This window comes from Haemaphysalis longicornis, unplaced genomic scaffold, assembly GCF_048455015.1.
Source record: "Haemaphysalis longicornis isolate Haplotype H1 unplaced genomic scaffold, Haemaphysalis longicornis Haplotype H1 scaffold_2, whole genome shotgun sequence".
NCBI classification, from domain to species: domain Eukaryota; kingdom Metazoa; phylum Arthropoda; class Arachnida; order Ixodida; family Ixodidae; genus Haemaphysalis; species Haemaphysalis longicornis.
The window spans coordinates 167,594,357-167,619,027 of record NW_027526295.1 but is presented as its reverse complement, the minus strand read 5'-3'; the positions used below and the strand labels follow the sequence as shown (position 1 = coordinate 167,619,027).

Here is a 24,671-nt window from a genome sequence, read left to right as displayed (position 1 = left end):
TGTGTCATGGCCTTGAAAGGCAGTCAATGCAGTTAGTTGCTCTACAACATGATCTGCTCTGGTAGAGTAAAAACGAACAGGCACAGTGGATTCCATTTCCTCCATGGATAAGGAAAAGGTCAGTTCTTCAATAGTTTCATTTCTGCACTTGTTTTAAAGCAGTCGCTGTGCATTTTGTGCCCTGTATGGCTTGTGCTTAGTGCCCGAGGAGGCAGGGTTCGCACAGGTCCTTGAAAACCTGGAAAACCCTTGAATTTAGAAGTGTCAATTTCAAGGCCTGGAAAGTCCTGGAATTTTTAAATGGTCCTTGAAAACCCTTGATTTTTCCAGAGAGAATCAATGGCCCTGTTTTTTCACAAGAATTTAAAGTGTTTGTCGCGAATTTTCGATGTTAACAAATGCAAAGAAACATTGTAACAATCAAGTTTGAGTGTATTGTGTGAAATTACAAGTTTGGTGGATTTTCAACAAGGCAACATTGGGAGCAGGCACTTGTCAATCCAATCCATGTCATGATACAATCCAGGGAAATCTAGCATCTGTTCTCTAGCATCTGCCATCAAGTCTGTGGACGCTTGCTCATTGCATGTTTGCTGTACCTCATACGCTCCATCTGCGTTTAATTGCTTTTACGTGCAAATGGTGGACGTGTACATTGTTCATACTGCCGTGCAGCAACACTTGCTGATTGAATTTCAGCTGATACTCTTGCTGACAAAGCAGGAGATGCAGGCAACATTGACGAAGTTTTGAAATCAAACAGCCTCAGCAAACACAAAGGGAAAAAACTTATAAATACCAGCCATAAAATAAAAAATAAAGCTGGGGAGCCTTTGCGAACCCGTTAGCACCTATCTAAATGTGCACTAATGTGCTTAGGCATTGTGCAATAAAAAACTTGTGTTCGAGATGTTATAAATAATCCCAGATAAAGCGTTAGATGGCGACCTTGAAAATGTGTTTTCTGGTCCTTGAAAGTCCTTGAAAACCCTTGAATTTTTGCTTTTGAAGCCTGTACGAACCCTGGGAGGCTGTGTGACGCAGAATGTCGCAAAAAAAAAAAAAAAAAAACCCTCTGAAGTGTGAATGTGAATTGCATTCATTCTGTTTTGTTGAAAATTAATTTCGGGTTCATATTTTTACCGCCGTGCTGCGCATCAAGGAAGTACTGACACCAAATTTTTGTTCCTTGTTGCTTTTATTGATGCCTAATGGCCTGGAAATGATGAAACAGCACTTTAAATGCTTAAAGGCCAACTGCACTCAAATTTTTTCTTTGTCGAAATAAGTAGTCTGTGCTCTTAAAATCACCATGGCGAAATCCCTAGCTTGGTACCGCCGTTCAAGGTACCGCCGTTCAAAGTACCTCCGAGCAGACGACGTTTGCACCTGGCGGAGAGTCGCCGAAACAAGTTCCGAGCGGCCTGTGACGGAGGTTGGGGAACCTGTCCCGCGAAGACCGCGCTTCTCCGGCGACTCGCAGGGCGCTCCGTCGGGCGCAGGGATGCGTTCGCCCGGGGTTTCTCTGCCATACCAACGCGCTGTACCGCCGTCGCCATCACGTTTAAACTAAACGCATAGGCAGTAATATCCGCCATTTTATTCAATGAAAAAAAAAAGAGATTAGAAGCCTTCAAACTTTCACGCGCTTGCGAACGTCTTGGTGTCAGAAAAACTCTTTTGACTTGACAATATTAATTTTAGTAAAAAAAAAAAAAGAAGCTCGAAACGAGCACTTGCCTTACATTTGTCATTCCTATTGCATTTATAACACAGAAAAACAAAAGATATTTTATAAGTTCTTGACCACTTGCACTTCCGCGTCCGATATTGGCCATATTTGGGCTGGCCCAAGTCACCTTCATCCTGTAGACCTTTCCAAAAGTTTGACGACCTAAATAGAGTTGTGCACGCGGCTATAAACAATTGTGCGACTTTTGCCTCACTCGCTAAGTGAACCACTTAATATCAGCCTTTCTGGTAGTAACAAATACATCCGCGCAAATATCGGCTGTCGTCTTTGCGAAGCGCGAATACTAACGAAACTGCTCCTCTCCTAAATAATAGACTAGATTTTTGTTCAATTCCCGAGTGAAGCGTTAGATTTAGTTTATTTGAAAGTAAAATGTTTTCACCAGCACCTGTCTCTGTGGTTAAAGTATAACACAGCGGTAGATAGGAAATGTTTTCGTGTTTTAGTGCATCATTTGGCTGTGGAAGTAGCTTATAGTTTCAGACCACTTTTATAATTCGATTCTCGTTGTGCAGCACGGCGAAAAATACTGGGCCGATATTCACGAAACTGTTTGTACGTAATGTATATATAGTAGAAATAGTGATTGATCGCCGCCCGCGTGCGGTTTGTTCCCTTCAAAGAGAGCGACGTGATAGCCGAGGCGTCGGCTATAACGGAAGCTGCTTTTCGAAATCGTACGGGCAAGTAGCTTTGTAAATCAGGGTCCGCTCTTTTACTTGCAATGCCAAAAACTGCTACTCGGGCAGTTAATATGATGTAAAAAAATTACTGTCGGGCGGTCTACTTCATCTCGACTGATAGCAACGGGATGCCGGAATAGCGCCTAACTCCATTATCATGGGCATACGTTAGTGGAAGTTCTTCGGTGGAAATTACAGAGCGAAACGCGGCGCTACCAAGCGCATTTGAAGGCGGCTCTCAGCGGCCGCCGGTCCTGGCGCGGCCGCTTCCGTTCCGCCACGTACGTCACGTCCGGTCGCCGGTAATGGCCGCCTTTTCTATTCAGTTTCGGTTCCGAAAACGTCAATGTCACGAGACGTTTGTATCGCGCGCGTTGATGTTTGAAGCGCAGTATTTTGCATTTCGCACCCTTTTTATATGTACTATTTGATGACATTATTGTTACGTTCTCGAAAATTTGGGTGCAGTTGGCCTTTAAGCGCGCGGTAATTACGTAGAGTGGCTTGAAAATCATCCGTTTCGGCTTCCATTGCCTCTGACCCGGAGGGCGTTTCCGACAGATCGACGCCACGAACTCATCGTTTTGTGTAGATGCCAAAACACTGTGGAGGCTGGTGGAGGCATTGTTTTGACTGCCCCACCCCCGAAAGCTGAGCAGCTCAGCCGCCTGGAGGCATTTAGGCCTACCATTGCGGCGGATATGTGATCACTGCTTTCATTGAAAGTCCTGGTGGCGACATCTATTGAGATTGTAGGCTATGGTATTGGCTCGTTTCCTTCATGTGTTTATGGCAGAAGTGCCTTTCTGGGGAGCGGTTACGCCTGTAGTTCTGGCTACGTGCATCAGTTGGAACACGCCAGCACCTAGTCTCTGCTCGCCAGGCCATGCATGTCAAGTGATGTCACGAGTTTTCGCTAGACGTTGGAGGCACACGGCTGCGTCACCGTCTTTTCCCCACAATGGAGTGATGTCTCGCCGATGTCCATTTTCTGTATGCCACTTCCCGTGCTGCTTCGTTGACGCAATGGACGAGATTAAATTTAAAGTGTATGCCACGCGTTGCAGGCAGTTCGTTTTTCAGCCAGGGTATTCTGTTGAGCAGGAAGAAGCAAGTGTGTAATAACATTAGTAACCCCCAAAATTGGTGTCCATACCACTTTGAGCTGCTTGTGACTGTTGTTATGCTTGTTTTTATCTGTGTTTTCTGCAGCTGACCCTCGCTTGTTTACATTTAGAAAATTTTGTTCTATCCTGCCTTTTTCTTGTTTTCTTTCCTTGCCTTCAGTTCCTTCCAAGCCCGAGAACTCAACCTATCGAGTACAAGTAACTTATGAAACTCCTGATCAGGCGCAGCAGTATGTATGCCTTCCTGTTTTGTTTTAATTTCGCTCTTTTTTTTTTTTTTTTTTTTTTTTTTTTCAGTTGGTAGGGGTGACTGTGGTAGATTGTGGTTACCTAAAAGTTGCGTGCGTTTTGACCTGATGGACGGAAAGAACTTTTGTAGTGTAGTGGCGTTATGTGTGGCAGTCAGTGACAGAACACCAGGGTATGGGCACCAGAAATGTTTTCTAGTGAGGATAAGTTTGCTTTATACTTGATTATACTTTATACTCGAGGGTCAGCTTAGAGGATTCCCCAGCAAGGAGTAATGATTCACACGGCAGACATATTTACCTGCTCGAGTATTTTTGTCAAGTTAAGCTTTTCTTTCCAACCAAGGCCAAACTTTTTTTGAGAAACTGCTGTTTGTCAAAGGACATCAATCCTATTACAGACTAGACTAATATATTCGGCCAGGTAATGGCAGTCAAAGGAAAATTAATTGGGGAAGCTCAGTTTGAAGCAAACCACTAAGCAAACAAATTTTGCTGGGCTCTCCGTCTTTTCTTTTTTTGTCCAAATTGTAGATATATTAATTGTTATTAATATCAATTAAATTTAGATGTATTTGGTCTCTCAGCCATAAACTTGTTGCAGGGTATTATTGCCTCAAAGCAGAGTGTTGACTTAAAATCTCAATCCTCCACACATTGATCGCACTGTTCTAATTGCTCTTTTTTTTTGTGTGTGTGTGGGGGTGGGGGATAGAAGGCTGGTCTAATCCCAAACAGGTTCCCTTTTTTGCTTTGATACGGTGTTCCAACCTCACTGTCTATCTCTCCGCACTGTTGTTTTGTGTTGCAGATTGATGATGTGCGTATCCCAAGAAGATCGGTGGGCCCTACTGTTGTAGCGTGCAGTAGGGCCCCTTAAAGTAAGGATTACCGCAGCATGTGGGTGGCATGGTGCTTGGCGCGTTTGCAATTGCCCTGAGTTGTGGAAGTAGTGTGGACTCGGTTCCAATGTTCTTTACAATGTTCTTGTTCTGCATTGCATTGCCAATTGGAGTTTCTTACTGTGGGGCAGGGCATATGTAGCGCTAAATGCAGATGACTACCGTTACGGTGAACTTTACGCTCGTGGTACCACTATGTTCTTGGAAACTCTCGTTAAATTATCATGTTTCACCTTAACTCGCTCATTTTACACGCAATGACTTTTCATGTTATGCAAGCAAACGTGCAGTTAGCTTTTGTCAGTGCGGTGTAAGTGTTCAGTTGTGTAATGGGTTATTTTTGTGCCCTCCTAGGACCAGAGCGCAACTGTGGCAGGGCGGTAACGTTAGATTGGCCATCGCAGTGGTTGTGACCATATGAAATTTCACTTTGTAAAGTACTAGCATCGTTACTATGTAACCGCAGAGTGCATTATATCTTTTCAGATAAATGTTACATTTACAGGGTCTCATTATACCGTGACTCACTTGAAGTGCTCCCGAATACTGCCGACATTTAAAGCAAGGATTAAAATTTTTCGTCACTAGGAAATTACCGTTTCAGAAGCAAACAGTGCGCCAAGCCGTCTGTGACGGTCTCCCGAAGCTTGTTGTCATCTGCTTTGAGGACCCTCGTTTAAAGCTCACCTGACATCTTCCGATATGCTTTCTCACCCCGCGTTAAGGCCCTCGTTAATGCCTGTGCCTCTACTGAAGCGCACAAACCCCTGTAAAATGTTCTCTGTGGTGTGCGTGTTGTTGCGCAGGGCTGTGGCACAGCTGAGGGACTACGAGTACGAGGGCAGTGTGCTGAAGACAGAGTACTCCATGGACGCCAACGGCCGCAATGGTGGCGGGGGTCGCAACCACATGCGGCCCGGCGGCGGCAACCGGCCGATGTACCGACCTTTCTCCTACGCTGGCAACCAGGGCTCCTCGCTCAGGCCCTCGGACTTCCCGCTCAGGTGGGTGCCACTCTGGCCCGGGTTGTTTTCTTCCGCACCTCTGTCGCACTGCCCGATGAGAACGCCTTTTCTGTTTGCTGCTGCAGGATCCTTGTGCTGAGTGACATGGTTGGTGCGATCATCGGCCGAGCCGGTGGTACCATTAGGCAGATCACCCAGCAGTCAAGGGCACGGTGGGTCTCTCTTCCGATCTCGTCAGGCTTGACTGCCAGTTGGAGGGGCTTTGGCGTGCCAGTTTTGATTGGAAAGCGAAGGCACTTATATCTTGAGATTTCAGCGCACATGAGAGATCCCCAGGGGGTCAAAATTAATCAGGAGCCCCCCACTACAGCACACCTCATAGCCCGCGTGTAGCTATGGCATGTAAGACCCCACAATCAATCACCCTCTTTTGATCGGCTATAGTGACTGAATTTAAACATTTATGTGACCTTGAAAGGAGAGCAGTAAAATACCTATAAGGAAGAGCGTCAGGCAAGGAGGCGCAATCTCTCCAATAGCATGCTTACTGGAGATATTCAGAACATTGGATTGGGAACAGGTGGGCGTAAGGATTAATGAGCACGTCAAGGAGCCATGAATAGAAAATACAAGTTTGTGTTTTTCGAAAGATTTCGTGTTTTAAAGTGCCCCCCAGCGCTTGTCCGAATGCAAACGACGCTTTGTTCACTGAGAAATTAATCAATTTAAGTTAAAAGTTTGATTTTCCCGCTAAATCGTGTGTTTTTGTGGTCCGCAATGACATCACAGACCGCCCTGCAGCCTAGAGTGCCTTGATTCACGCGTCCGCCGTACAGGGCGGAGACACGTATACGCTGGCGCCGCCATTTTGGGTTGCTCGCTCGCCGCCGAAGCAAGTCATTGTATCAAAACCGCGCTACAATTATCGCCGCAACGCGGTTAACTGGCGAAGTTTGAATCATATTATCTGTTTCGCGTTGCTGGGTCGCGTGGGAAACGAAAAGAACGACTCGTTGAGCACGTTGACCAATTGCAGCGGCACGGTACCGTTCAAAGGGTGTCTCCACCCTGTACGCAGCGTTGACATCGAGGTGTTCACGCGTTTGTTTACGTTAAACCTAGATGGCGCCACCATACCGTGGCATGCCGTTTTGTGCCTTTAGTTTGTTTTAAGTGCGAATGCACTTTATAAGCGACCCCAAACCATCCACCGCCGGCGGCGGCGGCGTCCGCAGTGCTCCTCTATATTTAAAAAAAAAAACAGCATCCGGCGCCAGGTTTCGATCCGAGGACTTTGCGGCCGCAGCGCGACGCTCTACCGACCAAGCCACGGACACGACGCTGATATCAGTGTTAGTGACGCGCCTTATATCTTTAACGCATTCAAACTACGTCGTCAGCGGCGTGCGTTGGCGACTCAGCGGCGTTATAGCGGCTTGATAACTGCGTGGTGTACACGTGATACTACAAACCCGATGGAAGAGATGGAAGAGAGAAGGCGGCGAGGCGGTGGGCTGCGGGGGCCGAGCGCAAGCGCCGCAAGCGGGCCGACAACCGTGCATTCGCACTTTCACATTCTCCCCCTCGGGGAAATGCGGGAGAATTTTTTTGACCTTCTTTAACCTGACTTGTTTTTGTTCTGGGAGAAAATCGTTGCCTGAAACATAGTGCTCGCTCGACAAATATGTTCACGTAAGACACCGTAGCGTCAGTCAAATCGGCCAGTATCGTCTGAGACGACCCCAAAGCTCCGCAGTTCTCTGCAGCTAAACGAGCATAGTGCGCGCAGTACCAACAGCAGTACGCATCGGTACTTCTATGTTTACATGTGCTTTCGTAACTTACACTGTTTGTCCCACCATTCTTACGGCTTAAAAAAGAATGTGCCCTAAATTTAAGCGCAAATAGCTCGTTCAGCAAGCTTATAAACTCTGCCTAATTTGCATTTGCTTTTGCCGCCCTCCGCCAATCGCAGAGCTGTCTCATGTGACATCATAGGTTCCTCCGCCAATCGCAGAGCTGTCTCGTGACATCATAGGTTCTGTTGCGGGAAATGAGCTAGTGGGTCGCATGACCATTCCCTTTTTTCCTAATTATGTAGCTTATTTGAGCGAAGTTTACGTTAAAAGTGGTGTCAGTATAATTCTAACGAGGCAATCTTTTTAATGAACCAAACTTGTGTTTTCTCTTCATGGCTCCTTTCAGTAACCTCAGATTTGCTAATCACATTTTAAGGAACGTGCAGCTGCCCTTACTTGGATGTTGGGCCTTTCAGTGAAACAAGGAGGGTGAACAGCCTGCCTGTTCCAAAAGACATCCATCAGCATGCGGCTTTGGTGATGTGCTCTGTTCCTGCCCGTTTGTGTGTTGTTCATGGGGCTGTTCCTTTACAGAGTGGATGTCCACCGGAAAGAGAATGCAGGCTCCCTTGAAAAGGTAAGCTCACTAGCGGCTTGCCTTTTATTTAATTGGTGGAGTTGGCTTCAGGTGGCCCGTGGGGTGAGTGGACATGTCGTGAAGGTTGCGCGTAAGAGTGATGGTCATGTTCTACTAGAATTATTTGAACTGAAATCCACTACACTTTGCGCGAAATAAGCTATACTTTTGAGCAAAAGTATTCTTTATTGTTAATTCAGCACTGACCAACTTGCAGGTTTCTGCGCATGCCAAGAACTACACAAGCTCAACCTGCGTGTTCCAAGATTTCACAAGCAACATTCGATCTTGTTATTTAACCAAAGAAAGAACAAAATGCGGCAGCTTGATTTGTCACGGCTGCTGAGTTTGGCTGCGTGATAACACATCTTGTAGACAGTTGTGCGCTTCTTTGCAAAGAGCATGGCAACCGGCAGAACCCTTGTGCTTGTTCCTCGGCTACATGCAGGGAGGGTCTATGTCAGACGTGGGAAGTACGGGAGATTGACTGGTGTAGTATAGCTGTTGGTTGAGGGTGGTGTACTGGTGTGGTCAAAAGGGAAAGAGATTGGCCTTCAAATTGGCCCTTGTTTCTTTTGCAGGTGATCACCATCTACGGGAACCCTGACAACTGCTCCACAGCCTGCCAGAAAATCCTGGAGGTGATGCAGCAAGAGGCCAGTAACACGAACAGGGGGTAAGTCTTGCTTCCGCGTGAAGCGTGCTTTCCACCCTTGGGGAACCAGTTTTCAATCCCCGGCTGGTCGAGACGAGCTCTGTCTAGGCAGTAATCAGTGTCAGGTAGACATACCTGCCAACTCTTCCGAATTTTCCATAAAATGTACGAATTTTGACGCGTCTTATGATTTTACGAATCCTGCCTGAAATTTTACGAATTTTCGAAAAAACTGGGACCATCTATTTAAACGACACTGTGGAACCTGCGCCGCCACGAGAAAGCAATACGTAGTCTTGTTATCACCATCTGCGAAGCTGCGATTTCTGTCGTCTTCTCGGGGTGGGCTACGCAGCGGGGTGAACTCGCTGCTACCTCGGCAAGCCTGCTTATAGCATGTTGTTCACGGGCCGGTTACGACTTCCGTGTTCGTGGCACTCTGTATGACTGCCGCGTCCTGTGCGTGGTACGACTGCGATAGTTGCTTCGCAGTGCAAAAGCGGGCTCGAAGCCGCGAAAGCACTACCAAGTGTTCTAGAAATCGTAGATATCCGAATTTGCTGCCCTTCCCAATGAAGTTGCTGCTCATTACTCTTCAACACTGACGGTTTTCATGTATGGTTCTGAAAACATGAGAACGCGTGAAGAAAACGTGAATCATTTTAAAATTTAAAATTTAAATTTTAAATTTTAAAAATTTACAAAAGACTTGTAAAAAAGACTTAAAAATTAAAGTGTGCTGCCCACCACTTCTCCCAGTCCGCAGATATTACGAATTTCTATGTCACCAGGTTGGCAGATTTGGGTAGATGTACTTCTGCTAAAACAAAGGGTTTTAGACATGAAGTGCCTTTAGCTCTGTCCAACACATTTTCAGTTCTTTGTTTCTAAAAGGTATTGGCCCTTGATCAGTTGCAGGGATCAAACTGATGCCTCACTTCTTCGAAAGCAAGAATCATAACTGAATGGCCAGTTAAATTTGTTGCTGATGCAAATTTTTATAGCTCGTTAGAACAAGGTTCAAGAGGTGGAGAAATATCTTGTCATTGCTTGTTGATTTCTCCACATCTGGGGTTGTCATGAGAAAGACTTACCTGTGGTGTCAAGAAAGCAAACTGTCAGACCCATACCCCTGTGGGAGATTTGCAGAAAGTGGACGAGCCATTCTGTTGCCAAATTGATTTGTGCCATGGGCCCACTCGAACATGCTGGCCCACTTCACATGCCCACACAGGAGGTACTGTGAAAATGGACGGGAGCTGCAAGCCACTTGCTGTGTGATGTCAGCTTGTTAGCTTGCTTTCTTTGCCCACAGAGCTGTGATCCATATTTGCCTATAATGCTCTCCCCAGATTTCTTGGTGCAAAGCCAGCTGCCATTTTTTGGTACCATGTTTAGCATGTGTAAATTTGGGATTCACATCAAAAGTCCAGTTGGCCGAATTCAGCCTTTTGTGAGAACATTCTTTCGTGGACTGGCGGGACAATTGGGGGGTGGTGGGATGCAAGTGTTGAACCAAGGCCGCTTCCTGTGGTGTGCAGGGAGGTGCCCCTGAAGATTTTGGCCCACAACAACCTGATTGGCCGCATCATTGGCAAGAGTGGCAACACCATCAAGCGCATCATGGAGCAGACTGACACCAAGATCACCGTGTCCAGGTGAGCCACTGTTGGTGAGAGGTGTGTCGCGCTGGTGTAGTGTGAGAGGAGGGACCTGCCAGTGGTACTGCCACACCACGTTATTCAGAGTCTAGTTTATAAAAAGTGATGCTTGTCAGCACGGTGTTCATAACTAGGTGGCATTTGTCGCGTCTTGTCCCTTGTAAAGGCTCGAAAGGGGTGTTGGGGCGGTTTCTTATACCTCTGTCACACGGGCAGTTTCAATCGCGATTGAGTCAATCTGGATCGAGCTCAATCCGGATCGGGTGCTACGCGGCAGTTTCAATCGCGATCGAGCCTGGTCTCACTCGAACTCAATCCTGGTTCCCCAAGCACGATTCAGTATTCCAAGCAGGATTGGACGAAAACGACGATACTTTCGTCCCCGCTCAGTAATGCCACAGAAGTTGGCAACTTCAACTAACGCCACAAATTGTATCAAATAACTTGACCCAAATAAGCGTGCAGTAACAGTTATTAGTTCTGTATACCTACGACTGCGCAAAGTTACCAGACGCCAATTGTAAAGTACATTTTTGGCGCTGTCTGGTGTACGCGAGTGCAACCGGTGCAACTTCTCAATCGCGATTGAACCGTGTTGTGTAGCAGTGGCAGTGCGTCGAGTGCGCTCGGAAATTCAACTGCGCTTCTCTTCAATCCGGATTGAAAGTGCTCGTGTGATGTTCATCAGGGGTGAACGTACAGCAAACCTCCAAAAAAATGACGACGTTTGATAGAAAGAGAGTGGCTTTAGGCTGACAGGGTTGGGCTGTGTGGATCCTGAAGTGTATTTTGAGCCGAGTGAGTGTTTAATCAAGAGGATGAACAAGTTTCATTACAGCATACCTTTGTGAGGCTGTGCAGGTGTTCGCTCTTTGGCTGTCTTGCCCAAGCCTTTCATACAGGTGTCCGGAGAGCGTCCTTTTAGCCATTCTGGTTGCTGATGGCCCATCTCCCCCCCCCCCCCCTGTTTGTAGCCTGCACGACGGCAGTGCCCTGCACATGGAGCGCGTGATCAGCATCAAGGGCAAGCCGGAGGGGGTGTGCCGGGCAGAGCAGCTGGTGAGCTCCAAGCTGCGCCAGTCGTACGAGAGCGACCTGGCGGCCATGGCGCCCCAGAGCATGATGTTCCCGGGCCTGCACCCACTGGCCATGATGGCCTACTCGCCCATGCACGGCCCCGGGGGACGCCCGCCCCACCACCACCGGGGGGGCCACTACGGAGGCGGACCGCACCACCCGTCGGCCATGCACGGGGGAGGGTACATGGGTGGGGGAGGACCCCACCACCCGCACCACGGAGGCGGCGGGGGCCACATGGGCTACCCTTCGATGGGCCCCAATGGCGAGGGCCGCGAGCTGGTCTGCCTGTACATTCCCAACTCAGCCGTGGGCGCCATCATCGGCACGGGCGGCAGCAGCATCCGCGACATGATCATGCTCTCGGGGGCCTCCATCAAGGTGCGTGTACAGAAGGGGGTGCAGGGGAATTGGAAGGAGTTGCATAGGTGCTGGTTGAACCTGCCACAGTGGCTCAGGGGCTAAGGTGTAGTTGTGCACGTGTGTCGAGGTTTTGGCGCGCACCAAAGATCCCCAGGGGGTCAAAATTAGTCCGGAGCCCTCCACTATGTCGCGCCTCATAGCCCGCTGTAGCTTCAGCACGTTAACCCCACAATAAGTGGAGCATATACTCTGGTTGAAAGAAATGTGAAAGAGAGAATCCATGTCGGTTGGCAGAGCACGATGCTTATTCGCACTACCAAGGGCAGGTTCTGCCAAGCGACAAAAAGACCCCGAAAGCACTTCTGTGGGAACGGGTCCACAAATTTTCTGTGGTGTTGTCAGTTATGCGCTGTGGTGATTCTCTCCCACGTGCCTGCAAGTAGCCTTCGCTGTCACTGATGGCTTTTTTTTTTTGTGCCAAATCATTCACTTTGGTGACATCTTCAGTGTTCACTGCAAAATGTGCTTTCAGAGAATTTGAAGCTGTGGCCTTTTGAGGGGATGGGGAGGGGAATTAGATATTGTCTGATAACAAGTTTGGGGTGCATAAAATGGGCGTAACTTTTTTCTGCTGCAAGAACTGCAATTGCTCCTAACTTACATGAATATTATTAATTTGCTCCCCATTGCGGTTTCAGTTATGTTGCTTCCATTACTTCATGTGCCTAAACAAACGACAACTAGCAGCATTGCTCGAGATTTGCCATAGCTGGTACTGCTTATGAACTGCAGCAACTTTTCTTCTTTCCCCCATAAAGGTTGCCCAGCCAAACAAGGATGACCCTGCTGATGCCCACGAGAGGAAGGTCACCATTGTGGGCACTCCAGAGTCTCAATGGAGGGTGAGCGCAACTGCTTTTGTTGCGCACCGCTGTAGGAGGGCTTCAAGCTGATTTTCCGCCTCGTTGATTTTGTCTGACCGTTTTTTATAGACTGAAGCAAATAAGCGTGCTGAACAAAAAGTCTCGAAAGCCTTTCATGATTAAACTGCTAACGCAGGGCAAAGGAAGACGCTTGCAACATGCCCAAATTATTACCTTCAGTCCTAGATACGATGTTTGCTGCACTGCTGCGACTAGTGTTGACTCGTTTGAGGAAGAACCTCTAGGTGGCTTACTATCTCTATCACGTCTTACAAGAGTTTGCGAAGAGTTGTTGCAGGCATGGTGTACTTGGTAGAAGCAACGTACTGTAAGTCAGGATAACAAGTCCCACAATTTCAAGAATCCCACATCTTATGGCAGTCTGGTAGATGCCATGCACCAAATAACATTGCACTATCAGCTAACAGCATGCGAGCAAGCAGAGTGCCCTTGTGGCATATTTATGTGTTACCCCCTTCGCTCCCACCACTTGGGTACTAGTAAATTTTCTGTCTTGATTTTGGTCCGCTCAGTTTAACGGCCAATTGTAGTAGCCATGCTAGGTAGGGGTCATTCCACGCCAAACGTCCCAGGCAGTGCACTCGACCATCTCCAATTACACTATAAAAAATTGTGATCAATCAATTTACAGTAAAACCTCATTACAAGAGACACTGTTACAAAAGGCGCATGGTTTGGTTGGTTTTATATGTTCGCCATGTTGGCAACATTGCATACAAGAGACCTTGGTTACAAAAAACACGTTTCTTGGGCCCCTTGAAGGTCTCTTGTAACGAGGTTTTACTGTACTACAGTCTACGCTCGTTGCAGCGGATCCGGCAACAACGGACTTTCGGTTACAACAGACCATTTCTGTTGGTTTGTCTGGTCCCCATGCATTTTAAATGGAGTCCACTCCGCTCATAACTAGAGCAGACTATCGGCTACAACAGACTAAATTTTAGGCAAAAATTGCCTTGACTGAATGTTTATAGCAGACTTCCGCGGGGCAGGCACCCGATATTTTTTTCTGGGTTTATTTTGGCAAGAAAAGTGTTATGCCTGGCAATATTGTGGGCAGCTGGGTCGTTGGCACAGCCAAGCCAAGCCAGTGCCAGTGGCTTTTTTTCTTTTTCTTTTTTTTTTTGCGACCAGCGGCATGAGTGGCAGGGTAGCTGATTTCACTGCTGGATAAATTAAGCGTAATTAGTGCTGTCGAACATGGGGAAAAACAGGTCGATATCGCCAGAAGTACAGGCTTGTCTGAGCAGACGGTTCGCTCTACCGTCAAGAACAAGGCCGCTGCCGATAAACGCGACTCTGGTGAGATTGAAAACAGCTATGGAATACTCAAAGTCGCGCACCCAGAGCGAGCCCACCCTCGTCAGTTTTTTTTATGTAATAAAAACTCGGGTTCAGTGAAGTTCGTTCTTTATTATTCCCACGCATGCATCGTTCCCGTTCCGTTCGGTGAGAGAGGTAAGAAATGCCTCAAGTTGTCATGCCATCCATTGTGTGCAATCTGCCAGTAACCGTGCGCAGTCCAACTGGTAACTTTCGATTTCACAGCTGACTGTCATCAGATTATTTCATTACAGCTGTTTCAATGACCAGAATAAAATCGCTAAAAATGTGGAAGCTGCCTTGGGGGAACGTCAGGCAGCGATCCGATTTGTTTGACGAACGGTTTCAAGAAAACCTGCCTCGTCGTGAAGGGATTTAAAAGAGCCTAGCTAATTCTGATGGCCACGACTGATGTTTTATAGCTGGGTAATAATTGCGCCTAGTTATATTCTTGCTTTATTTTCTCAAGCTTATCATGCGTCTTTACGCGCTTGACCGCATGCGCTAGGCCTATTCCAAGTGCCGGTGCTAAGCTTTGGAAACGGTGTTTACGCGATTCTTTGCCCTTGCTCAAACACTGTGCAGAGCTGCTGCAGGCGTGTAGAAAGAACAAAGTGTATGTACTATGCATGCAATATCGTCAAAGTACCCACTTGAAGTCTCATACCCCCCCCCCCCCCCCCCCCCCCCCCCCCGTCAGATACTGCATACTTCGGATACAGCGGGCATTTTTTTCCGGATTCAGAGGGTCCGTTGTAACGGGCGTGCACTGTACAGTATTTGTTTTCGTAATAAATTTTTGGAGGCGAAAAATTTCTCCTTCCTAGCAATTTGAATATCGTGGCTGTGACCAAAACCTAGTTTGCAAAAACAGTCACGAGAATAAAATGTTATACAGAGCACGGAAAAAAAATTCCAGTTGGTAGAAAAAGCATTCACAGCTGCTAGTGTGTCTCAAGGGGTGCTTTGCAGGGAAGCAATGAAGTGTTTCCGGGCCATATTTAGTCACTTTTCGCAGCTGTTGCAACTTTTTCGGTGACAATGCAGCTGCATAGTTTGTTTGTATTGTCGCCAATGAGTGCAGGGAAAAAAATGTCGAAGTCGGGAAGTGAGTAGCTTCAGAGAGCTTAACACATTAACTTTGAAAATTCTGCAGTATTGCTCATGTTCAGGTGTTGAACAGTGTGCGGTCGTCCATGGGAAAATACAGACTAGGGCTCATGTGAAAGGGCGTAGAAAGGGAATTTATTTCTGAAAGTTTGATCGGAGACTTCTTGTTATAAGTGAGAGAATATTTTTAATATGGAGTGTCCACAGTTGGCAGGCTGCAAGTCTACTTCAGGGAGGACACTGGTCTTAAAACAACTTCTTTTATTTTCAAGTAAACTCTGTGAAACTTGTCAGTCTTGCTGCTTTTTTCCCACTGATTTCAAAAATGCCAGTATTTTTTCAGTTGGTCAATTAGTTCCCAAGATAATTAGAGATAATTAGCCATTTTGCCCCAACAATTAACAAAACAGTGTTGGTCACAAAACTGTAATCTTTATATTTTCCAATACTATGAACCCTGCTGAATGCAATAATGGAAGCAGTTTTTTGATGCACCGCTTGGCACTAATTTTACGGCTCATTAAACTTCGGTAGCGACCCGCCGCGGTGGCTCAGTGGCTAAGGCGTTGCGCTGCTGAGCACGAGGTCGCGGGTTCGATTCCCGGCCGCGGCGGCCGCTTTTCTGATGGAGGCGAAAAGCAAAAACGCCCGTGGGTACGAGATTTCGACGCACGATAAAGATCCCCAGGTGGTCAAAATTAATCCGGAGCCCTCCACTACGGCGCGCCTCATCGCCTGCGTTGCGTCGGCGCGTTAAACCCTACAATCAAACTTCGGTAGCACTGAAGAAGTGCAGCTTGCTGGGCCAGTTGGTACATTTTGAAGGTGAAAAAACCAGCGAAAAAGACGGAAGACGTAGAAGAGACGAGACAACACACACGCTGGACTAGCAACTGAAAATTTAATTAAATTTTCAGTTGCTAGTCCAGCGTGTGTGTTGTCTCGTCTCTTCTACGTCTTCTGTCTTTTTCGCTGGTTTTTTCACCTTCGGTAGCACCAGTGGCAAGGAACCATTTTCAGTACCCATTTCAAACACCGAAGTTTAATGAGCTGTAAAATTAGTTCCAAGCGATGCATCAAAAAACTATTTCCATTATTGCATTCAGCAGGGTTCATAGTAACGGAAAATATAAAGATTACAGTTTTGTGACCAACACTGTTTTGTTAATTGTGGGGGCAAAAATGGCTAATTATCTCTAATTATCTTGGGAACTAATTGACCAACTGAAAAAATCCTGGCATATTGGAAATCAGTGGGAAAAAAGCAGCAAGACTGACAAATTTCACAGAGTTCACTTGAAAATTAAAAGTTGTTTTAAGACCAGTGTCCCCCCTTCACTGCACGAGAGATGCGGCGGCCGCATGTGTTCAGGGTTGCCACGTGGCTAGCTGCTTTACAGAAGCGTGGCTGGCTGGTTTCAAATTTTAAATTTCACCATGTGGAGTGTCTTCCCATGTGCCTGCCAAATTTCATTACTCTATGTAAAAAAAAAGAAAAGAAAACAGCAATAATATGTAAATCTTGGAAATCTTGTTTACAGCACTTGGAAATCTCATTCTCTACAAAACATATCTGCCGTTCGTACCTAATATTCATAAAACAGAATAGTTAGTACTTGATTTGCAAATTTAGCTATAGTAAAACCTCTACAAGAGACACTTTTGCAAGAGACACTTGGTTATAAGAGACATTTGAAGGAAGACGGTTTGGTTGGCTTTCCTATGTTTGCCATGCTAGCAGCATTGTGTACAAGAGGCATGTTTCTTGGGTTCCTTGAGTGTCTCTTGTAATGAGGTTTTACTGTATTCACAAAGCATATCTGCTGGTCGTACCTAATATTCACTAAGCAGAATAGTGAGTATTTGATTTGCAAATTAAGCTGCTCAAGTAGTTAGTATTGATGCATTAAAAAATATTTTCTCAGCCTGGGTATAAAACATGCTGTTGAGTGAGTTAGTTGATTCTACTGGAAAATTAGAGTGCTTACAAAACAATGTGCGCAAAAGTTCCATAAATTATGAGCTTGCAAGAGTGTGTAACTTGAGCCTGTATTGCGACAGTTAAATAATAACTCTAAGCAAAGACATTGTGCGCAAAAACTCGCAAACTTGTGCAGTGCCCGCTAGTGCGTGCTAGGGCATTGATTGACTCTTTGAGCAGGTGGCCTTCAGTTGCAAGCTCCGTTTTTCACGCTCCACTTGCCGTCTTGTTGCAGGCGCAGAGCATGATCTTCAGCAAGGTGTGCTACGAGAACGTCGTGGGCAACCAGGACGGCACCCTGAGGGTGGAGATCTTCGTGCCTTCCAACCAAGTGGGCCGCATCATCGGCAAGGGTGGTCAGACGGTGAGCCTCCTTGCGGATCTAGCAACTGCAGCTGACTGCTAGCTAGCTAGCGTACTTACCGTGATATCTGAGTGCAGTTTAGCTGGTGGCAGTGTCAGCGGCAGACCACAGCACTAGAACCTGTGTGAAGCGTGGGGGGGGAGTAAACCTGAAAACCGCTATTATGTTATGAACAGTGGCTCAGCTTCGTCACTGTAAACAAATGTGCAGGCAGTGCTTATTCTTCCGCCAGTATTTACATAGCCATACAAAGGGTCATGCACTGGCCAGTCCTGGAGTGGCCATTTGGCCCACAGAAGATAGATTGGCTGATAACAGAGAACGGTTGTGCAAAGAATAAGCGTAGAAAGCTTGGATCCACCTGTTCAGCCATGGAGAAGAAGGTGATGGCTGTCGTAACTGAGGGGTGGGCAGCCAAAGTTGGGATTTGGGCTTCAATAAAGCAAAGCAAGTGTTTTTTTGTTAACTGTTGTGCAGACAGTGGATGTGGAGGGGATGAGGTAAGAAAGAGACAAAGATGGGGAAGTCATTGCGAGAGGCCCCTGGGCTGCCCGATGGTGGTGGACCCTGCTGAGTCCCCCCCCCCCCCCCCCCCCCCCTTTCTTCCCCCGTGTGGCAGGTGCGGGAGCTGCAGCGGCTGACCCGTGCGCTGATCAAGCTGCCCGAGGAGAGCCAGAATGCCAACACCGAGGAGACACCCGTGCACATCCTCGGCGACTTCTTCAGCACCCACGTGAGTGAGGCGTCTCTCCTGGGAAGGGAACTTTTGTCGCCCTTTTTCTTTTTTTCGGGTCGCGAAGAAAAAGGTGCGCATTAGAACAGAGTAAATGCTCTGTTTTCACTTGGACAAGATGTAAAGCGGGAAGTGCAAATTTGAGCCTGTGTGTCTGAAACATTAAGAGAGTGTGGCCACTGTGTGAGGCTGGAAACTAGTGGTCCGTGTGGAGTGAAGTGCGCAGTGTGTCAGAAGAAAGTCGACATTGCATTACAATAGGGGGATCTGCCTTGAAGAGCAGTCAGAAAGGTGCAATGCAGCAGGCTGAAGCAGCGGCAGGTAAAGGCTGCTGTTATATCGCAACATGCATCACATTGTTGGAAACTGCCTGTCAGCTTGGAAATGCAGCAGCTTCCTCTCGGGCTGCGACCCTCCTAGACTGCAGAAAGCGGGACTCTGTGATTGAAGCCGACGTTTTCGTTCCCCAATCTCTTTCCTAATCATGCCCCCGGGGGCTGCGTTGCAGGCGGCGCAGCGCCAAATCCGGGCCCTTGTGAACCGGAACCAGATGGTGGGTGGCGGCCCGGGTCCGTACCCGATGCACCCCCGAATGGGAGGAGGGCCCCGGAGGGGAGGAGGAGGAGGAGGACCCCAGCAGGGCGGAGGCCAGAGGCAGCAGCAGCCCCCGCCCCCGTCCCAGTCGCCCCCGGACTCCCAGCCACCACAGTCGGGATCCCCGCCCAGCAACTGAGCTGCTGCTTCCCTTCCCGGGCAGCAGAACCCCTTCCTTCCTCCAGGCCACACTCTTCCCCCTCTCCCCTGAAGCAGCACCGTCTCTTTTTTCTGTTTCTTGTTTTGTTGTTTTTGTTGCGAGGATGACTACGTACCCCTGCGGTTCTTGGCAGTAGTTCGTAGTGCTGCAGCGGGAGCGACAAAGGGGCTTGGGTGGTTTCTACTGGCCGTCAGGGCTGCGTTATGATGGCGACACTTGAATGGATTCTTGTCAATGCAAGGCGGCTTGTGTGTGTGCGTGCTACCTGCAAGCAGGCTCGCCGTTCAGTGTCACCCACGAGCGTATTTAGCCTTTTTTTTTTTTTTTATTGTTATTATGGTACACAGCGCCTCCGGATTGGCCAAGCGAAACGGTCGCTCTTATTTGTTTTTACGCACTGTTGGAGGATGCCTAGCGTCCTGACGGAATCTGAAAGGGATGAGTCGCCTGCATTGATTGGCTCGCCAAACCTTCACGAATGCTTCCATGCTCTACCGGTCGTGTTTGTGCACCTGGGGGAGCATTTGGCGAAGGTTTCAGCATCAAAAATCTCTTCTAAACTACTGTAAAGTGGGGCACAGAGTTGGCGTGCTCAGTCATACTTTCTTTGCACGAGCCTTGGTTAGCTTTCTGGAAGAGCGACTCGGGCATCACCAAAGAGGTCTAATTTCAGCATTGTACATACCGTGTGCACTTGCCCGAGCCGCTCTTCCAGAATTTTCTTTTTTTTTTTCGACTACTCCAAATTTGCTCGGGAGTTGCCTACATTGAGTAGCTTTCTTCCTGTTTTCTTTTTCCCTTTTGTTTTTAGTAGTGTGTTGGCCTAGAGGAAAAGAGGGTGCTTGTTGATGATGTTGTTGTCGATCTTGTTCTTCATCAACATGCCATTTTCTAAGGTATTTTTTTTTTTTAGGAAAACAATTGTGGGACAAGTGGACGCTTGAGCGAAACAAAGTTGAGTGTGAAAGAGAGAGAGAGTGCTCCTTCAGGGAGGGATGATGATGATGACGACGACGAGGGAGGGAGTGTGAGGAGTATATGCATTGTACTATACACATAGGGGAGGCATTTTTAACACCTCTCGTGGCTGGCTGAAAAGCAGCAAGCGGGCTGTGTCTACTGCACTGAAGAGTCAAACTTTTTTAGTTGAAAGGGGCGATAGTCTTCAAGCCTGTGCCCTTTTGCACACCCATATCAGTGTTTTTGTTCGTTTACGGCCATCCCGGCGAAGGGCTCTAACGAAGGATTGGCTCGGATTGCAGCCCTGCTGTACTGAATCGTGTTCTCTCGAGCTGAAGAGAACTACGGCGGACTTTACAGTTGGGCCGTGAAAAGCAGTTGCTGGAGGCCCGTTGTGTTTGCGGAATTTTGCAGTGCAAGGGGTGTGCCGCACTTGGGTGCCTCCGGTGTATGGAGACTGTCGGTTGTCCTCCCGTTTGTGATGTGTTTCCGCTCCTGTTCACGACGGCGTGGAAGAAAGGCGTGGCTCGGGTGCCCGGCTGCCTGGTCAGCACGGACACCGCGTTTTTATGCACCCGCAGTGGCTTGGGACTGCGTGTCGCGCGCATGGACTGAGAGAGAGTGCGCGCGTGGGACTTTAACAAACTCGGCTGAAATGTGTGCAACACTTGTAAGCCGCGCCTTGTTGCATGGACAGAGGCATTTTGACAGCGGGAAACATTTCTTCTTTGCGTTTCCCCGCTCTCCTCGTGTTTATTTTCTTTTTTTGTATTGTATAAATGTTACATGATGAACGAGAGCTTTTATTTTTGATACTTGTTGGAGAAACTTGTTCTTACGCGCGTCTTGTGACGAGGTGCCGTCTTCTGCCATGTTGCGCGCACTTTTTTTTTTTTTCTATTTGATGCTTGATGACCTGATTGATGCAAGGCTGGATTTTATGCGTGGAATGGAAAAAAAAAAAAGGATGGGAAAAGGTTTGTCAGAGGGGTGAAAACAAAGGAAATTTTTTGAAGGTAATCATTGGGTTGATCTCTAAATCCCGACCTGATCGATACCCGCTCGCACTTGAATGCCAGCAGCCTTTCCCGCGCTTCTGTTGCCCGAAGCATGTGCAGTTACATGGTTAGCGGGGAACAAGGCTGACAGGCCTATATCGCGCGGTTCTTGCAGCGTGCCCAAAGAAACCATAACTTTGTGCCGAGTTTCTCCAATAAGTTCAGTTTTATTCCCTTTTCCTAAGGCCCTTTCTTCAGTTGCGAATGGCTGTTGTTTAATAGCTAGTATGACCGCACGCTGTACACGCAGGGACACTAAATGAAGGGAGCAAAAAAAAAAAAAAAGTGCTTGGAACGGGGAAAGAAAAGCTCTCGTTCCCTTTTGCTTTTGCCGTTTCTTGTAATAGTGAAAAGAAAAAAACAAACAAATCACTAATCCTGGTTTTGGGTGTGGACAGAGTGTAATTTTATTTTGCTGCATTGAAAATTTGAATGCAGACGGATTTCTCTTTTTGAAATATTTACCGAAGGTGAGTTGGGCTATGCTTTAGCTCAAATGCCCTGTCTGAAAGTGATTACCAGTTTGATTTGAAAATATGTGTTAATTTTTTTTTGCAAGACTTGTTTTAATACGGCATTTAACTTTCCAATATATTCAGCAACTTTAAACTTCAAAAATGTTTCCGTGCAACTGCAACTGGCCGTGGAAGTTGGCAGACCAGTGCTACTCTGGTGAAGCAGCAGCTTCAGGTTTCTTGAAACCGGTCGTACTCCGCTGATTTTGGTAGGGTTGGGGGCCTTAAAACAGTTAGGCGTTGCCATTTTTTAAGACTTGCACCCAGCAGCAGCCGTATTCCGACGCCCCTCCCTCAGGATATTGAAGACGAGACTTTATTGTGCCGCGCTCTCTCTCTTTTGGCGAGTTCGCTCCGAGCCGCCCCATAGCACTTGCGTTTCTTTGATCCACTGGTAGAAGGCGCAGTTTGTTCACTCACCTGTCTGGATTTGGTGACAACGCGCATTTTTACTGCTACCTCACGTGTGCGATACACCTGGATTCCCTCAAACTTGGCAGAGCCCTGTGCTCTTAACAGATGTGACCAAGTATACCACAAACTACTACCACGACTGCAAAGCAGACTGACAGTGACGCAATGGCAACTACACGCTGAAGGGGACAGGCCACCTTATGGCGCAAAACCTGCCGTAACATTTTTTTTGTTTTTTACTTCTATACCCTGTGTCCTGAAAACTGCCTTGCTTGGAATATGCGTTGACAGAATAGCTGGCTAGGAACACAGTTCCTGGTGGACAGAGTTTCTCGTAACTCTCTGAAGTTGCATTTTCTCATCATTGCGATGGGAGATTTTCTCGCGGTGAGAACTGATGCGACAGACGTTTGAAGCCTGGCGACCGTGTCAAAAAGCTTTCTGGCAATCTTTGGAAGTACCGGAGCGACCACCATTTTTTGACAGATTCCGCTCGCCTGATGGCAAGCGGTGTGAAACTTGTTGGCAGAAAGAATGAGGATGTGCAAAGCCTGATGTCTGCAACGAGACGAAAAAAAGGACTACTTTCTAGTGACTGATTTACTCTTGAGAAGACATTTTGCCCGACTGACTTTGGCCGCTCTCCCGCACCCTTGTGCCTTTCGGGGCGGGGGTGTTACGGAGTGCGTGCCTGCGCAGTTTGCCTGTCCTCTCACTTTGCCTGTTTTTGTAGGTAACGACTGTTGTGCCCCCCCTCAAATGGGGCGCAGCCAAAAAAGCAGCCACTCTGAACACGAAAACTTGTGGCAGATTGACAGTTCCCTTTGCGTTGGCCAAGGGACGCCTTGCTGTATCTCTGATGGGTTTTCTGGCCAGGCAACAGAATTCCCCCTCCGTCGTTGCTTTTGCCGCGCCCACCATCGCAGCGTGCCTGCGTCGGGATGCTGTGGCTTACATTTCTTCTCTCTGCATGTCGTCTTCTGCTGTATAGGTAATGCCTGTCCTTTTCTTGGGCTCTTGGTTCTTGGGGTACACAGCTTGTTCCTAAACTCTTGTTGGCCTAATCTTTGTTGCTTAATTGCCAGGCCCCTAAGTTTGGATTGTGTGCAGACTGTTCCTGCCTGGCATGTTCTTTCTTGTTTGTTTTATACATTTCGGTTTTGCTTCGGCACCTTGCAAGGCACTTTGTTGGTTGCAGTAGTTCGATTAATGACTTACAGCAGTTGCTTCTTGTTGACGTGTCCTCATTGCAGAGCATTCAGCTACTTCTGGTTGCTGCCTGTTAGCACGTGGCCCAAGGCCGTGTGTCTTGTGTTTATTTAGCCTTTGATTTGCCCTTGGTTATCTGGAGGTCATCTTGGAGATGCCTTTTTGCCCAGCAACCTGCTTTTTGGTGCTGAAAATGAATTGAAGACCTGCAATTATGTCCCACCCGTTCTTTTCTATGCATGTATTTCAATAACTTACTTCATTCTGTTTGCAATGTATTCTCTGAAACACGTTTCAAGTTTTGACTGGCTTCTGAAATTTCAAGCATCTGTTTGCCCACTTATATACCTTCAGGTCAGTTAGTTGAACTGAGACAGGGGGTTGTCTTGAGGAGCCAATTAAAACTTGCCACCACTTTTTTTTCTTTTTTTCCCTAAAGGCAGGGCAAATGCAGTACTGTATCTGGGGTTTCAACCTGGTATTGTTTCTACGGCAGGGTTGCCTTGAATCGTGCACTTGCCAGGCCCTTCTCCTGCTCTGTGTGGTTTGCTCCACTCAACACAAAGTTAGGATTACAACGCTTGACTTAGCGCAAACTGTATGCTTGAATGCGCTTTCATTCAACCGACAGTGCAAGCCGTACGGAAAGTCTGCATCCTGTTTGAAATTTTTGCAATAACCGTGTTTACTTTCTTGTGCACTAAAATTGCATGTTGTTCGTATTAGGTGTGCCGTGCATTGTGACTATCTTGCGTAATGTAATAGCTCTTCACTTTGCCGCCTTCATCTGTTGCGCGCAAACGTGTAGCCACGCCAGCGCAGTTTTCTTCGATGTTTGAACCTACGGGTCACTGCTGTAGCCATTGGATGCATGTCAAACCGCTGAACAATGCGCGAGCACGTATGCTTGAACCTTTCTGGGCGCTTTTTCCCCCCCGCATGGGTATTGGCGCACTGATCCCTGGTCGCTGGTTTTTCTCTTGGCACCTGTCAGTCGTGTTTGGTGTACCGCAGGCAGCGATGCAGTATCGATGTGTCAACTGGAGCCGTTGACGTGAACACCCATGTACTGTGAAGGAACCACCGCAAACCTGTTCCCTTGAGAACACAATGCACCGTTCTGGGAAGTTTCAGCGCTGCCAGTGCCAGAATTCAGGCTTACAGCTGCGCGATTGTGGCTGGCCGCTTGGCTTTCGAAGAAAATTGCTGACTTTTTTTTTACCTTTACATCTAGCCCTTTGTTTGGTTTGTCCTTTCAGTGTGTGCCTAAAATGTGACGGTAGAAAGGTTTTGTGTCTGTCGGCATTAGAGAATTGGCTTATGTATCTGTGCAACAGTGTTTATTTTCCCTCTCTCGAAGTGATTTGTATGAGAGTCTGGATGCAATACAGGTCTTTTTATACATATTTTTTAGGCGTCTGTGTTATTCTTTGCAC

General features: G+C 47.4%; 1 protein-coding gene across 3 annotated transcripts in view; it reads left to right on the top strand.

Moving 5' to 3' along the window:
* The window catches only part of Imp (IGF-II mRNA-binding protein), a 30,190-nt gene extending 5,549 nt beyond the window's left edge, over positions 1–24,641 (top strand). For all 3 annotated transcript variants that reach the window (XM_077698622.1, XM_077698621.1, XM_077698620.1), the window contains exons 4-14: positions 3,724–3,793; positions 5,520–5,717; positions 5,804–5,890; positions 8,072–8,114; positions 8,696–8,790; positions 10,311–10,427; positions 11,405–11,888; positions 12,689–12,772; positions 17,464–17,592; positions 18,212–18,325; positions 18,834–24,641. In XM_077698622.1, the coding sequence (XP_077554748.1) occupies positions 3,724–3,793; positions 5,520–5,717; positions 5,804–5,890; positions 8,072–8,114; positions 8,696–8,790; positions 10,311–10,427; positions 11,405–11,888; positions 12,689–12,772; positions 17,464–17,592; positions 18,212–18,325; positions 18,834–19,058 (1,646 nt within the window). In that variant the 3' untranslated portion in view covers positions 19,059–24,641. The remainder of the gene's footprint in view (positions 1–3,723; positions 3,794–5,519; positions 5,718–5,803; positions 5,891–8,071; positions 8,115–8,695; positions 8,791–10,310; positions 10,428–11,404; positions 11,889–12,688; positions 12,773–17,463; positions 17,593–18,211; positions 18,326–18,833) is intronic.
* Positions 24,642–24,671: the final 30 nt, after the last annotated feature.